General features: G+C 39.2%; 2 protein-coding genes across 6 annotated transcripts in view; both read right to left on the bottom strand.

Moving 5' to 3' along the window:
- The window catches only part of igf2bp2a (insulin-like growth factor 2 mRNA binding protein 2a), an 87,237-nt gene extending 84,129 nt beyond the window's left edge, over positions 1-3,108 (bottom strand). Inside the window, exons 1-2 of one of the 2 annotated variants that reach the window (XM_056251723.1) lie at positions 2,711-3,108; positions 1,608-1,668 (exon numbers count right to left, since the gene is read on the bottom strand). In XM_056251723.1, coding sequence (XP_056107698.1) covers positions 1,608-1,668; positions 2,711-2,885 — 236 coding nt within the window. In that variant the 5' untranslated portion in view covers positions 2,886-3,108. Of the gene's footprint in view, positions 1-1,607; positions 1,669-2,269; positions 2,576-2,710 lie in introns of those variants that run through there. The other variant, XM_056251724.1, reaches the window with a different exon arrangement.
- Positions 3,109-4,692: 1,584 nt separating this feature from the next.
- tra2b (transformer 2 beta homolog) lies at positions 4,693-15,375 on the bottom strand. Of its 4 annotated transcripts, none has more exons than XM_056251726.1 (8): positions 15,192-15,375; positions 13,646-13,791; positions 7,319-7,499; positions 7,036-7,224; positions 6,544-6,659; positions 6,163-6,282; positions 5,194-5,270; positions 4,693-5,029 (listed from the first exon to the last, which is right to left on the bottom strand). In XM_056251726.1, exons 1-8 carry the CDS (start codon positions 15,222-15,224, stop codon positions 5,019-5,021), a joined length of 873 nt encoding a protein of 290 aa, XP_056107701.1. In that variant the 5' UTR covers positions 15,225-15,375; the 3' UTR covers positions 4,693-5,018. The 4 variants fall into 4 exon arrangements, with proteins under 4 accessions (XP_056107701.1, XP_056107702.1, XP_056107703.1 ...); XM_056251727.1 differs by having other exon boundaries at positions 6,172-6,282; XM_056251728.1 differs by having other exon boundaries at positions 7,331-7,499; positions 15,192-15,374.
- Between the last annotated feature and the right edge of the window lie 1,292 nt (positions 15,376-16,667).

Below are 16,667 nucleotides of genomic sequence, written 5' to 3'. Positions count from 1 at the left end.
ATAATGTTTATGTAAAATATCGCCTCATACTCCAAAATGCCCTTTTCTTTAGGCCTAACGCTGTGAAAAAAGTCGTAAATTATTTACTTTTAACAAGTAGGCTATCATAAGGTATTTAACCAAAATATGAAAAATTATATGTATATTAAAACAACATCTGTGTTAATAAGCACACATTTAACTGCATTTTTCGATTTTTCAGTGAAATATTGATATCACACATCTCATTATTACACTGTGTCCAAGTTAATAGTCACAACAGCAACAACAAACGTATGTGCTGCACCACTGAATAACGTCACGTGCCTAATGTTGACTATTTATTAGCATTACTCAATACTACGAACTAAAATGAACCCTGATGTAAATAATAACTGAAATGCCTACTATCACTGGGCATGGGAGACTAATAAACCATACCTAACATATAAAACACATATGCGCCTTATGTGTGAGGATTATATCTCGACAGAAATATGTCCAGATATCGCTCATATGTAACTTGAGCCGCGCCAGTTTGCTTCAGATTACGCCTCGGATTCTAGACGCACTCTAGAACTGCGTGAAACGTTCCAGAACGAGCTTCATGCACAAACACACACACACACACACACACACACACACACACACGTTCTGCTCGTGCATGCTGCTTTCAGTCATGTTAGGTTGAGTCTAGCAGCAGCATGGCCGACTCTTCTAAATCAAAGACTGGCCATCTTGACTGCGCACTTTATGCAACACACACCCCGAGTTTGAGGCGACAGATACCAGTATGATTGTGGTTTACGAAATAACTCACTCACACCTTTAAACCAATAATTATTTTTCGATTTAAACGTTTTTTGGGTTTTTTTTTGACGACTTGTCTGACGAGAAAACGCCACAACAAGCGTGCACTTGATGTAAACTTTAAGTCTCTGTAGGCTACATGTAGTTTTACGTAAGCCCTTAATGCTCAAGGTTGTGGGGCTGTTCTCTAGCCATTTCTATGCCGCCCTCCCGTGGAACACACACGCAGGGCCTATAGGGGAAATCACGTGGGCCACGGAAGGGCCTAAACACGCGCCATGAGGTCATGCACAATGATCTTGCTCTAGTACAATTCACGCATCAGAAAAAAGGGCGTAATTTCTGATTTCAATTATGTGTTGGTTATAACTTCATTGCCATGTTTGCATTCACACCCTGGATCTATTGCACATAGCCTAAAACACGGTGTGTTTAAGCTTTTTGTGAGGGGAAAAATGATAGCAGTCGGAGATAACGCAAAGAAAACACCCAATATCAGTATTCCTTTTTTTTATACCTGACATACATTCAGAGTGCTTTACAGTTGAATCACTTAAAGACAGCGTATTTTGAGTCAAGTGTGATAGTCACAGTGCGTAAAATGGAATGCAAAAAATCACGAGCTCATTAACCCTGCCAATAAGATAAACAGCCAAGAGAAAAAAGTAGTAAATTACTTGAGAACATATAGCCTACAAAAAGCATCTCAAATTAAATTTCAATTTCGCCCTACACATCACAGCTTCACAACCAACTTCCAAATACAGCAGACTTCATGCTTGCATTGCAAAAGAATATAAATAAAGTCAAATTATTACCTTAGTTTTTTAGGAACTGAGTAGTCGACCTCGATCACTTTCCCATGTAATTCAACTTTCCCTGCGAGCAAAAAAAAGAACAGATGATCACAATTTTACAATCCTCCAGTGCATTATCGAAACAGCTGATATATTTCAGCTTTTTTATTAGGCTATTTCTGTAAAACAAACAACCGTGCGTGAAACGTAAATACGTGCGATACATCACACGTGCAAGTGCTTATAAATGTACGTCGGCGACGTAAGTGGGTTTTATCATGTCTACATGTAAGGTGTAATGTTAACCACATTTCCTAAAATGCCTGATGATATTATGCGAAATGCTTGAGCCGATACGATAAGAATGGGCAGCCATGCTTTCCACTCCCACTAACCACATACAAGCAAAGAGGAGAGTTTGAAGAATGGGAGGTTTAAGGATAAGACTCTTCTGCCTAAATTTGTCCTGTTTCTTCAAGTAGGTTTAGATGTGTAACGTTACTTTTCTGTTGCATTCACGAAGACTCGCGAGCGTGCAAAGAGAATATCGGTGTTGTGCATCTGTTAGTGGCCTGGCGCAGCAAAAAAATTGGCATCTCACCTCCGTCCCCCAGCTACCTGTTTATTAGCACTTTCCTCCAGACCCCCATCACCCACCTTCAAGACACCTCGTAAAAACATACCTGGACACCATAGGAACATGCATGTGACGCCTTCCCCTCGCTCAGTTCGCTCGCTTCTTTTCAATAAAATCAAGACAAAAAATAACTGAAAAATAATTATGCCTACCACCCGAGCATCAGACCCATCCGATACATTCCTGTGGGCCGACGGCTGAGAAATAGCCCGCGTTTAGTACCCCGTCTTGTCGAAACGAGCGTGTATTTTGAATAATTATATCATAAATCCAACTTGTATCGCGTATTGGAAGCGCGCGCGAGTGTGATTGAGCTCGCGGGCGTTCATTCGCGCACTGGTCCGCTCGCGTGAAGAACTGGAGTAGCGCGCGGCTGATGCGCGAGCGATACTTTTTCTTTTCTCTTCTAAGAAAGTATTTTACGGTGTCACTCCCAGATATATACACATATACCCGTGACTTTCCGCGATGTGAAAAACGCACTTACCGGACAGAGTCTCGATGGCTTTAATCGCCCAGTTCTGGTCGGGGAAATCCACGAAGGCATAGCCGGATTTGAGCAGGACCTGGTCGGTCACGGGAAGCTTCCTCTCGCCGAAGAGCTGCTTCAGGTCCTCCACGGTCACCGAAGGACTCAGATTCCCCACATAGAGTTTGTTCATGGTCTATACGAAAATATGAACGTCCAAATATATCGGCGTGTGCGCGCGTGCAATGGATTGCTCGAAGTAAGGAAAACAAGGATAAAATAAAATAGAAAAATAAAATAAAAATAAATGTGCTGAAAATCAGCAGTCACCCCCCAGATGCAGCCGGACCCCCCGCTACATATACACAACTATGTTCCTGCTCAAACTCTTTTACTGGGATTGAAAAAAAAGTGTCGTTGCGACGTTACTCTGTTGGCAACAAGCGCCGCCTCTAAATAAAACCGCTCTTTAATATCACAAAATTACTTTTGAGGTGTTTATGGTCTTTCTAGTGTTCAATTTGCCAGCATAAATCATTGGATAAGGCATAATGATGAGACTCGTGAGCAACACAGGAGGGTTTAGTTTATTTAAATCCACTTACAGAATGTCTGTTCAAGACAGTAGTGACAAATAATCTACAGCCCTTAAACTTGTGTTAATAAACGGATGTAGCCTTCGTGTATTTGAGTCATGCCGAGGCTACTTTCATTTACAGTCGTGATTGACAGCTTGATTGACATCTTTAGGGTGTTGTGGATTGATGGGCGTTTTCCTGGGTCCCACTCCCTTGAGAGAATAACTCGTTTGTTTTATATTGCTTTACACTTCTCGAGTTTGATTCTAAATTTCATCTACTATTAATAATTAGGGCTGTAAAACCGTAAGCACAGCCTCCAAAGAGAATAGCAGCTGGAAAATGGGAACGCCCACGTCAATGGAAAAGAAACAGGAATGTGAAGAAACCTTATGGAATTATGTTTTAGGAGGAGCATGCTCGTTATATATGAAAGCAATGCATTAATTCCACTTATGTAGACTGTGGTAAACGCCTATCATAAATGATTATAATATTTGAGCAAAATCTTTTCATCATGCTATACCCGTGTGTGTGTAATGTGTATATATATATATACACACCCAAAGATAACCACTTAATATGCAATATCTAGATTTCATTCATTAAAAGTGTTGAAAGTCAATCTGGCAATGGCATTTGGAGTGCACTTTTACCTTTGAATTGTTAGCCCTGTATATTTTTGCTGATTTCTGTATGTCTATACATCACATCAGCGATCGATCAGTGTTTCATACAGCACTTATCAGATCTCCAAATCAGACCCTGCAACAATATAATTGTCCAAATGCAGCAGTGCCATATAGCAAATGTCTTAGAGCAGCTTTATCTTAACTAATACTGTAGCATAATCTAGAACCAAATTGACAACAGTTACTGAGTTTGTTGTGCTTAAAACACAGAGTATGTTAATGACACTGATTCCAGATCTTCAGAAAGACAACTCAAATCCCTCCAACAGCCAGGTACAGTAAAGGAAGGGAATCCCAGATTGGTCAGCTAATGCAGACACCCACACCGGGTCCAAATTAATGCTAAATCCATGAGTACTCCAAACTAAATTTTTTACACATGCTGGAGAAGTATTTCAGTTGATACTATTATTAACAATATATTCTCTGAGGTAACTAGACTTAAATTGGAACAGAGCTCTTTCAGGCACTGGTGTTCTAGTGATCCTATTCAATAAACCTATTAATTTCTCAACAGTTTAAGGCAAATGCCTCAAGAGAATATTTGTATGCATTACATAAATATGCTGTCCATAAACTCCGCAATGAAATCACCTCCCTTTTCTGATTCTGAACTTCAAGACAATGGCTTGTAGCTTTTCTCAAGAAATTTAAATTCAATCATTTAGGTATAAAATCATACACATTTCATGTTTTGAGTGATTCAAGCATAAACTCACACCAGGTGGGAGGTATAAAGCATTTTATTGCAAGACCACCGCTAAGCTTAAAATGCATAAAAACAATGAGGTGTGAGTCGTACACTATCATATTATAAAATAAACATAAATTCTGCATCAGGTCAGAAATGGAAAAAAAACAACACTGCAAAAATATTCATCCAACTACTGAAACATCCAGACCGGTCAAAGACACATGAAACCTTTAGGCAAGAAATCGAAGGGATTGAGTTTAAAGTACATCCAAACTCATGCCACCAGAAATAAACATCTACGTCATCAACAATGTCATTGTCATCATAATCTTCAGGAAGGGTGAAAAGAGTTGAACTTCACTTCAGTAATGACCTGTAAAAACAAATATAAAGGATTCGTTTGCTTTCACATCCGTCACAAATCACTAGAGCACTTACACTGCTTTGAGATTAAACACTCTCAAACCATAAAGTCAGGTAGACAATACAAAGTACTTTCATTCAAGTTTATTGAACTTGGCTTTGTGCAGTACTTACGAGGAGAGTAGGAACGAGAGCGTGATCGTGACCTGTATGGTCCTCCTCGGCTGTAGTAGGGAGAAGGGGATCTTCTCCTGTGAACAGAAAGCTGGGATTTAATGAAAACACCAGCATTTACAGCTCATAACAAAGAGGTGACATTCAAACTGTAGCATACTAAACCATTAAAAAAAATAATACATATAGTAGTGAAAAAAGTGACAACATCAGCCAGGTAACTGTGCGTTCACACCGCCGCCGGCGAGAGCGTCAAAGTGGCCGGAAGTGGCGGCGAGCTCCGGCGAGGGCGGCGCGGCGCGTCTTGGACGTTGAGAGCGGCGAGGAGTTGAAATCAGCTCAACTTTATGGTAATGAGCTATGACGCGGTTCGGCGGCATCCAATCGGAATGCAGAAGTGCTCCGTTTAAGAGGATTCCAGAGAACGCAGTCAAGTAACTTTGGTTCCGACCACATTAGTTCCCAAGCAAAATAGAGGAGAGCAGAGGTTGATCAATTGAATTTGATAAGAAGGCGCACAACACTATTTATAGGCAAGATTTTCGCGCTAGAACGCTTGTTTTTCAGCAGGAATGCAAATTAGAATAGCACTTAACCATGAACACAAAAGCCACACCACACAAATGGCTTTTAATTGGTTTATTTCGTTAGCAAACATGTCACTATAATTGTTAAGTTCTTTCCATCGATCAATTTTCTGCAAAAATAACGATCGACATGCTTGTTTGCTTTACGGCCCCTTTAAATAAAGTTTTAAAAAAGACCAAACATTCATCTACGTCAGAGCATCAGAACGTCCACGAATCTTTCCACGGCGTCGCTGGCAGGGCGGCGAGAGGGCGGTGGTGTGAACGTACAGTAAGCACAAATCTGAGCTACTGGGCCAGCAGAGAGGATATCTCAGTGTTGTACCATGAAGAATGGTCGTTAAAAACACATCACACAGATAGCTGAAATGTAGGGGATCACCTGTATGACCTGTTGTTGTTGTTGTTGTTGTAGTAGTCACGGTCATCATAACGATCATATCCACGCTCGTAGCCTCGATCATAGGAATCACGGCGACGACTTACACTCGGGCCTCCGCCACTGCACATGAAGAAAAAAAAATGATTTGGGCTCAACATTGATTAAATCTTTTTACCGTGAGAGAGAGAGATCAATTGATATTCACAACTATCAGTGTTTATCATCTAGAACAGTGGTGCAAAACTCAGTTCCCGGAGGGCCACAGTCCTGCAGAGTTTAGCTTCAACTCCAGGAGCTGAGTTTTGCACCCCATATCTACAAAATTAAGATGAATCATTTGACAAGAGTGAGATTAAACAGACAGGAAGGAATCAGACTCACTATGTTGGTCTGCCCATATATATTCCAGGAGTAGGTGTGTGAGGCCTCTTTGTAATAGAGTAGTCGACTCGAATTCTGCGGCCGTCTAGTTCCATACCATTTGCACGCTCTTTAGCCTAGAACCAAAACAGACCAGAATAACCCATACTGAGCATTCAATATTCCTTCTGCTTAAGGCCATTAATCCCAGGTGTTTTTATTGCTGGCCATAAAATAGCTGGAGGAAACAGTACATTCTGTACTGTACTTCAATAAAATAAACTGCATAATGCAACTTCACTACTGACAAACCACAGTTTTGTCAAATATGCAGCATACTAGAATCAATACACAGGAAATTACGAATAACTTAACCTTCTGAATCAAACAATTTGGAAAAACCTGCATAAAATTGTCAATTTGCAATTTCAGTAAAGGTGGAATTTCTTGTATAAACAAAACAGCCTTTCACTTTAAGTAAATCCATACAATCCATTCAACTGGAGAATTCACCTCTTTGGAATCTTCCCTGTTCTCAAAGTAGACGAAAGCAAAACCCCTGGAGCGCCGAGACTGCTGGTCATACACGATGGAGACATCACTCAGAGGGCCATACTTGGAGAAGACCTCCCTCAGGTCTCTCTCTGTGGTGTACAGGCTCAGCCCAAACACTCCCAGGCAGCAGTTTGGGTCTGGGTTTGCCTAAAGGTAAAGAAAACATTACAGATTAGAAGACAGCAGTACAAAAAACATCATGCAAATTTTGTTTGAAAAAAATGGCACGTATGGAACTGACTCTTTGTCTCACCCGGTCACCAACATGTCGTCTACGGTTGGACATGGGAGAGTGACTGTGACTACTGCGGCGGCGTTGGTATTCACTGCTGTATGAACGGCTGCGTGAACGTCTCCGGCGAGAATGGGAGCGTGAACGGGAACGACTGTAATGTCTGCGAGAGCTCCGATGGGAACGAGACCTGCGTAAGGATGGAGTAAAGTGAAAAAGAGCAACAGACATGCAGTCTATCACGTTACCAACTGATAAGTCCTGTCTTAAACTCCTTAGACCATAGGTTCTCAAAGTGCGGCCCGCGGGCCAATGGCGGCCCGCCGAAACATTTCTGGCGGCCCGCGATAACATCTGATTACATCTGTAAAACTGTTAAAACTATTGCTTTGAAAAAATGAATATCTCAGTTTAGTGGTGTTTAGCGGCATCTATAGGCATATAAGCGGTAATTACATGGTCCGACCGACCAATCGCACTTGACCTCACTCCCAAGGCCACCAGGAACAGTGGTTGTCTACACAGGAATAGGAATCGTGGCCAACCGAAACCAGCACCACAAATCCCATTGCAATTTAAAAGGGTATGTTAACCAAGTAATCAATATTCAATGTGACTTAATAATAATCTTAACAATGTCAAGCTTATTAATAGCCGCGTTTCCATTACCTTTCAAATTTTTCGCGGGCGCAAACACTTGCATTTTCCTATCAACAGTGGAAACAACTTAAACTAGTCTATCATTTCTGGTCATACAGAAAATAATAATGCATTATTCGCAACTACTTTTATTTGTCTAAACAACAAGAAAACGTGCTTTTGTAAAATAAAATAAAACAATCAGTAGGCTACGCGCTTTCATGGTCTCCGTGAACTGGAGCGCGAGAACTGAAACAAAATATAGCCTATGTCTATTTAAAGCTTAAAATGTGCACTTTTAAACAAACAAACTCGAATCGAAAGCAAATACCTGATTATGTAATCCGTGAAAGGTGGATTTCTCTCTAAAAGCGCATCTGCTTAACAGCGGAGATGGAGATATGTTTTTAGCCGACACTTAACAATAAGTTTATTAATAAACAATTAAAATGACTCGCTGTTTTTTCAGACGCATTTATTATCATTAGCCTATAGGCTAACTCACCTATAAATCAGGCTAGATCAGATATAGGCTATATGGCTCTTCTCATTCATCACTGCGGGAAAAATATCAATTCCAGGTTCTAATTTGGCCTTAGAAAACCAGTAAAATCGACATGTTTTCCATATTAATTTGTGAATATTTAAAATGTTTAATAAAGGGGCAAAACGTCATTTAAACAAAAATCTGAAAAAGTCTGTCGATATACTTTTTTCGCGCAGCAGTTGGTGTAGCCATTTCAAATTAAAATTGTGTTCAACTTTGCGTTTTAAAAAGACAACAACCGTTCATTTTTCAGTTACGGGTTAAAAAAGATAGATAATAATATGCAAATCTGCAATAATGGAAACGCGACTGACAAGCAATGATAGAAATGAATGATGATGATGACTTGTTTGGTAAGCTTCTATTTTAAAAGTTTCTTTCTCTCCCCCCCAAGGTTTTTACAAGTTTTGCCAGGTTTAGCCTCAGTTATGAATTAAAATGTGTTTATTGCAACTAATGTAAACTGTAGAGATGCAACCTGGTCATTAAAATAATTTCAAATGGGATTTTCTTTTCAGTTTTTTTTTTCCAGTTTTCTCCCCCGCCCCATTGGCGGCCCTCAGTTCAATGTTGGGTTCCTAAATTGGCCCTCACCTATCAAAACTTTGAGAACCCCTGCCTTAGACAGACCAGAACCTCCAGCTTTAATTTCATTATATATCAAGTTGCTACCAACACATGTCAAATGATCAACTGCAGAGTGCTTAAAATCAGTCCAGGGTGAGGGAACTTTCTTTTTTTTTAATCTGGCCCAAACATCGTTTCAACTTGTAACTGGAAAGCAGCAGGTGTGACAGTGTACTGTATATTCCAGTTGCAGATGAGTCACACGGCCATTTCAACAGTTTTAAATGATATACAATTTTGGAACAAAATCAAAAGCAACAATACTGCATCCTCATCACAAAAAACTTGTAAAATAAATAATTGCTTTTATGAATTATTTTTAACCCTCTGGTGCTCCTCATTCACGAGTGACACTCGTAATCCTTCCAGTCAAAGTGGCCGAACTTCCGAACACCTCAAATGTAACTTTTTTTTCAGTAAAATCAATGTAATATATTTTTGATCAATAATATTTTTTTTATTTTAATATTTTGATGGAATTGTATGGCACCAAGCATAAATGGGCATTTTTGTCAATTTTTCATTTGCAAGCACTGATTGGTCTCAAAAAACGAGTACTCACGAGTCGTGGGCAGGGTGCTTCCATCATGAAAATATTTTCATTTTCATAACAGTGTTTTAATTAATGTTGACAAGAATATTACATTAATATAAGTCTATCGAAATATGAAAATAAAATATGACTAGAAAAATAACACTGCTGCATTATCAACAAGAAAATAGAAAAAAAAAGAAATAGCTACATGCAATGAAGCTGAAGAGTGAATGAACACCCATTCTATGACATATCCTATGAGATTAATCAGATATCCTTACATACACAACTGGTATCAGCAAAAAAGGGCAAAATGCAAGTGAACTTAAATTAAAGGGGTGATGAACTGAGAAATCAAATTTTCCTTGAGCTTTTGACATCTAAGAGGTCATCAAATTATAAGAATATCCTGTAAGTTTCAGAACTGAAAACGTCCTTGTTAGTCCAATAAAAGCTTTTATTGACACCAGGCTCAGCAAACGACTCGTTTTTCAAAGTGGGGAACTATGACGACAAAGAGGATAAAACACCACCCCCGCAGAAGAAGATCAACGCCTACTTCAACACGGCCGGTTTAGCCCCGCCCACCGATTCGCGCATTACACGAAACTCATTATAATATGGAAAACTGTTATCCACTCACAGCAGTGGGCGTTAACTTCCAAGTCTTCAATGGAGACGCCCATAAAAACAGAGCGTTTTTGAGCTAGGCTCAAAACTAGGGTAGAAAATAGCCTATTACTTATTCATTTTGATGTTTTTGAATGTAAAAACCAAGCGAACGTCATAAGTTGACCTCAGACAACAATATAAAACAATTTAAAAAGCCAGTTCATGACCCCTTTAAGTTACATGCTACTAGCCAGAATCTGTTACTCCTGTTGTGTATGTGCTCTTCCAGTGAAACACGGGCATCTAAAGCCAGCAGCCATATCACCCTGTAGCCCAAGACTGGTTGCCCACTGAAGCTAAGCAGGGCTGAGCCTGGTTAGTACCTGGATGGGAGACCTTCTGAGAAAACCAGGTTGCTGCTGGAAGAGGTGTTAGTGAGGCCAGCAGGGGGTGCTCACCCTGTGGTCTGTGTGGGTCCTAACACCCCAGTATAGTGGAAGGGGACACTATACTTTCAAAAAGCACCGTCCTTCGGATGAGACGTTAAACCGAGGTCCTGACTCTCTGTGGTCACAAAAAAAAATCCCTGGATGTCTTTTGAAAGAGTAGGGGTGTAACCCAGGCATCCTGGCCAAATTTGCCCAGTGGCCTCTGTCCATCATGGCCTCCTAATCATCCCCATATACTCATTGGCTTCATAACTCTGTCTCCTCTGGCGTTCTGGCGCAATATGGCTGCCGTCGCATCATCCAGGTGGATACTGCACATTGGTGGTGGTTGTGGAGATTGCCCCTTCTATGTAAAGTGCTTTGAGTGCAGAGAAAAGCGCTATACAAATGTAATGAATTATTATTATTAAAGCATAATTCACAACATTCTATATAGTGTTCTCATTATGACCGTATGCATGTGCAGCGCCAATCTGCCATATATCGCACGTAACTATTTTCATCTACTTTATCAAGTGATTCCAAGCATCAAAACCATCAAATTTACTATTTCACCGGTCTGGATGGCATGCTGTCTAACGCTACCCAATCAGACCTCAGGTACCGCTCAAAATGCCACAATAAGAAAATCAGAAGAAGAAAAAAATACTTTCACAGTGATCATCCTTTTCATGATCGATTTTCACTTTCATATCCAAGTACTAGGGATGGGCATTTTTCAAAAATATTGCATTCGAATATTCGGGGTCATAAAAATCTAATATTCGAATATTCGTTTATTTAAATGACGTTTAACGAAAAAGACGTTATTTTTAAGTTTAAATTTTTTTTTACGTTTTTGTCACCATTTCTGAACAAGCTTACAATTAGCCAATATACACAACAAGCTTACAATATATGTTAAAGTTTTCTTTTAGTTGAAAACAGTAGGCCTATGTGTAAACAAAAAAAATAAAAAACAAAAGCATTAATAAAAGCATGCTCAAGCAGCACCTAATAAAGCAGATTGCGCCAGTTATCGTACAGAACGTACACACACACTCGAATCAGCATATGATTATCGTGTTTATATTGTTTCATGTTTATATTGAGAAAAACAATAATATCATGCAGGGGCGCCGCCAGCAATTTATGCTCGAGGGAGAAAAGGCGCTTTGCTGACAGACGCTTCAGAGACACAAAGATAACGGTGTTCTAAGTTTCTAACAGCACTTTGCGTTTTCTGTTCTTAAACCGGTCTCCCTCAACGAAACTTAAAGGAAGTATGTCTCAAAATCATTTTGCTATGAGATAAGTTATCATTTCGGATCACGCGGGGTCCAGCTGCGCTTACCTGCAGTCGTGAATGCAGTGATGGACAGCTGTCTTTCCTCATTCGACTGTTTGGATTTCATGTGATTTCTCATTGTGGTGATGATATTATAACTCAGGTTAATTAATTAATTTGATCAAAAGTAATTCCATTTAGTAAGATCATTTTCAAGTAATTCCAAACTTCGCGAGGCAGACGACAACATTATGTGATCAAATACACACAACTTGTTACACTCCACAGCGCCACCCAGTGCATTTAATTATAGTTGCGAGTTAGTGCTTGGGATTTATCATGGATTCACTGCAGCCAGCAAAGCAACGTAGTAAAATTCGAATAGTATAGATTGTACCCCCCTGCATTTTCATTTTTTTCACATTAATTTCTATGTTAGCCATTTTTGACTGCGAGGAGTAAAAGTGACTTTAAAGGGGGAAAAAATCTAATCATGTCCACAAGTTTCTTGGCGTTCACATAGCAAGTGCCACAATAGACACCAAGTGTCATACCATTCTGAAGTAAAAAAAAAAAAGTAATAGAAAAAATTATGTCAAATGTGACTGAAGCGCAGCAGAGGGCTAATTAATTCTAGAATTTTTATATACATTACTAACCCTTTTTTATGTTATTATAATTATGGCATTTTTCCTTTTCATTCATGTGAAATAGGCTACTTGTTACTCATGTTAAAGGGATACTCCACTTTTTTTGGAAATAGGCTTATTTTACAACTCCCCCAGAGTTAAACTGTTGAGTTTTACCGTTTTTGAATCCATTCAGCCGATCTCCGGTTCTGGCGGTACCACTTTTAATATAGCTTAGCATACATCACTGAAGTGGACAAGACCATTAGCATTTCTCAAAAAAAAATGACCAAAGTGTTTCGATATTTTTCCTATTTAAAACTTGACTCTTCTGTAGTTACATCGTGCACTAAGACCGACGGAAAATGTAAAGTTGCGATTTTCTAGGCTGATATGGCTAGGAACTATACTCTCATTCCTGCGTAGTAATCAAGAAACTTCACTGCCGTACCATGAGTGCAGCAGGCGTAATGATATGACGCAGCGCCTGAAAATAGTCCCCAGCTCGGTAACTTCCAGCGTGACCGGGACTAAGTGCCTGCGCCTGCTGCACTCATGGTACGGCAGTGAAGTTTCTTGATTACTACGCAGGAATGAGAGTATAGTTCCTAGCCATATCAGCCTAGAAAATCGCAACTTTACATTTTCCGTCGGTCTTAGTGCACGATGTAACTACAGAAGAGTCAAGTTTTAAATAGGAAAAATATCGAAACACTTTGGTCATTTTTTTTTGAGAAATGCTAATGGTCTTGTCCACTTCAATGATGTATGCTAAGCTATGCTAAAAGTGGTACCGCCAGAACCGGAGATCGGCTGAATGGATTCAAAAACGGTAAAACTCAACAGTTTACCTCTGGAGGAGTTGTAAAATGAGCCTATTTCCAAAAAAAGTGGAGTATCCCTTTAATGCTTATTTATTGTAAAACACTGCTTTCCATGTATGATAGATTCAAATAAAGTGTGCTCTCCCATGCAGGTTGTTTGACCTACCAATAGAAAACAGCATACCTCAAAAGACAAGAAATACTCACCGAGTCTTGGACCTGGAGCGAGAACGAGACTTGGAGCGAGTGTGGTGGGACCCCTCTTTTGACTGAGCAGGTGAGCGATCCGGTGAGTGACTGGCCGACTTAGCAGATCCTCTAGGACTTGCGCTCCTAGAGGCCGAACGGGACTCCTAAACCAACCACATCCAAATCACGTTAAGAGCCAGAGAACATGGTCATACTAAGAATGTTAAACTAATAATTGTGTATATATAGAAATGAGTTTGAGACCAATCTAGGCTAGGATAATATGCAGCGATGATGGCCTTTTCACCGCAGGCATATGAACTAGTGTAAAAGCAATTTACTTTAATACACTTACAATATAAGAATTTGCAGTTTGACATGTAATGCATCAAATTATGTATGAAAATAACTATTTGTAAATCTCTCATGCTACAGGACAATAATTATTACTGCAATACAAAATGAACAAAATATTTATGCATGCACGCATGGGACAAACATACTAAGAGTTACTTAGCGCTGCGATCTTATCCCAGATAACTTCTGATCTTAACTTCATTACACATCTTTTCTTCTTTCTTCAGTTTCAATTTCATTTCTGACTTCATTCCTCTTCCCCCATTTCTCTCACTGCCCATAAATGCTATATGGGAACTTCTTTTGCTCCGCAATATTAGCATGCACTGACAATTCAGCTTCAAATTATTCGCATTAACAACTTGACATTTGACTTCGTCCAGATTTCTCTTCTTCCAACCTTAACCTTAACAAAAAAGAAAAGGATGAAGAATGTGTAAACACTGGACATTACAACCAAGAATCCTATTGATTTATTAGTGTGGGAAAAACATTATAGATGAACCAACAGAAATGTAAAGTAAGCTTTAGTTTCCATTATGACAAACAATTAGATTCTTTCAGATGCATCCTGAGTCTTATTCATGCAAAAACAAATGTACATAATTTGCATTTCTTGTAATATTACAAGAACATTTACAATTACAATATACATTTCAAGCCTGCTGGCTACTTTTAAATAAAAATACACGTGATTTTGAAACTAACTTGCATTTTTTTTTTTTTTTTTTGCTTTAAGGCTCAGGATGACCTTCTCTCAAGTATTAGCATAAGATTATTAATCATACAAGTTATATCTGTTTAATTAAACATGCAATGAGAAAACAACACATAGGACTGTAAAACATTTTGCTTTACGTTACTAGTGAAAAGCGAACACTGAAAAGCAAATAAATGCATTTCTAGTATGAAAGCACGTTGTCTGTCTGCTAGCACTGAAGTTGGCTAACGTTAACTGGATAACGTTACTTGGATTTCGGTACAAATCCAGGTTACGTGTAGCTACGTCATTTTACAGAGGTATTTTTTATAAATGTTAAGGAGTAAAGGCATCGAGTCATTGCATTTGTAGGCTACATAATCAGCTTTTTAAAATAAAAATAACAATGAATGAAGCCTGTCTGGCTGGCTAACATACAATATGGAGGCCATTTCTAGAAGAAACATGGCGCGTGCAAAAAGAGAAAACGGTAAAAACACTACATACCCGCTTCACGAATTCCTTCTCGGCGTCACTCATTGTTGTTTAATATATATTACGCTGCAATTGTAAAACTATGTGAGAAATTGCAGATAACACAATACAAACAGAGCGCCCAAACACACAAAAATCGGACCTCTGTTAATGAACGCCTGTCTCCCGGTCGTAGAGGCTTTATTTAGAAACTAGCGTTTCCACTCCCAACCACCATCCGCAAGAGGGCGTCAAAAATACTACTCACGGATAAATGCTTTTTGGCACAGCATGTACACTATTTATACGTTTATAGTAGAAGTACACAAACATACTTTTATAAATTAATTTTGATTACATAGCAATTTAGTGCAAAGGTTAACCAAAACACGGAGAGGCTGTTTTTCTTATAGAAAGATTCTTTACTACTCAGTAAGCAAAGAGCTGATTGGTCGATAAATAATGGCGGTTATCTTGTGCAAGACCGCAATTGGACGGCGCTGATAGTGATTCTTCCCAAGTTCACTACACTCGAGAATATATGAATGGGAAATACTGCCGCATAGCAAAGTTTAAATTGTATTTCCGCGATTTTCTTCTCTTGACTTTGTTTTGAGATGAGATACCCTGAACAAATAAACACTTATTTTTTCTCGTATTTAAATGCCAGTTGTGTTGCCTTTGTTTTGTTTAGTTTAAAGCCAACACAGCACAGTACATTTGACAAGTAAAAGTGCGCGTAGGCCTATAGATAATACAAATAATGCCTTGTAATTTGATTTCCACCGGATAATAGGGATGATGAGAATATGTATAATTTCTTCTCTGCAACCCTAACCTTCTAACCCTGCCTGAAGAACGCAATAGCCTACACAAATGTTTTTAGCACATATAGATTATGAAAACTGTACTGATTATGAAACCACAGATTAAGAAACCCCTGCTGAGCAACAACAACAAAATCCACTATGGCAAATGCAGGTTAACTGGGCAACTTTTTGCAGTTAATCTCAAAAGTGATCCAATTTACCTGAATTCGCTGTTTTCCACCCAGTCCAGTTTTGTCATACCACATAAGATCCAGTAGATGGCGCCTATACGATGCAAAATTGCATTTTTGAAAGTGCTGCTCACTGCAGAGCCAATGACGTCCAGCTCCCCTTCTCTGGACGTCATGGGTGGAGCTTGACATAGTCCATCGTCAGGGTAAGGTTAGGATTAGCCCAGATTACATTCAGAGAGGGGGAGCTGCATGTCATGCTCCACCCATTGCCTCTGCAGTGAGAAGCCTCTCCATTTTTGTGTAATTCATTGTAATGCGTGACATAGGTAATGTCATCCCCTTAACATTATTGTAGATTTAAACATCTTTTATTTAAAAGACTTTCCACTCAAATATCCAAGAACACAATCAATAAACACATGTAGTCTATAAACTACACCAACAACACGTCACTGTAGGCTATATGTATTATAGTACAAGACAATATTTTGATTTGACAATCATTT

The sequence above is a fragment of the Rhinichthys klamathensis genome, unplaced genomic scaffold, assembly GCF_029890125.1.
Source record: "Rhinichthys klamathensis goyatoka isolate OS25496 unplaced genomic scaffold, OSU_Roscu_1.1 h1tg000088l_1, whole genome shotgun sequence".
NCBI classification, from domain to species: domain Eukaryota; kingdom Metazoa; phylum Chordata; class Actinopteri; order Cypriniformes; family Leuciscidae; genus Rhinichthys; species Rhinichthys klamathensis.
This window is presented reverse-complemented; position numbering and strand designations above follow the sequence as displayed.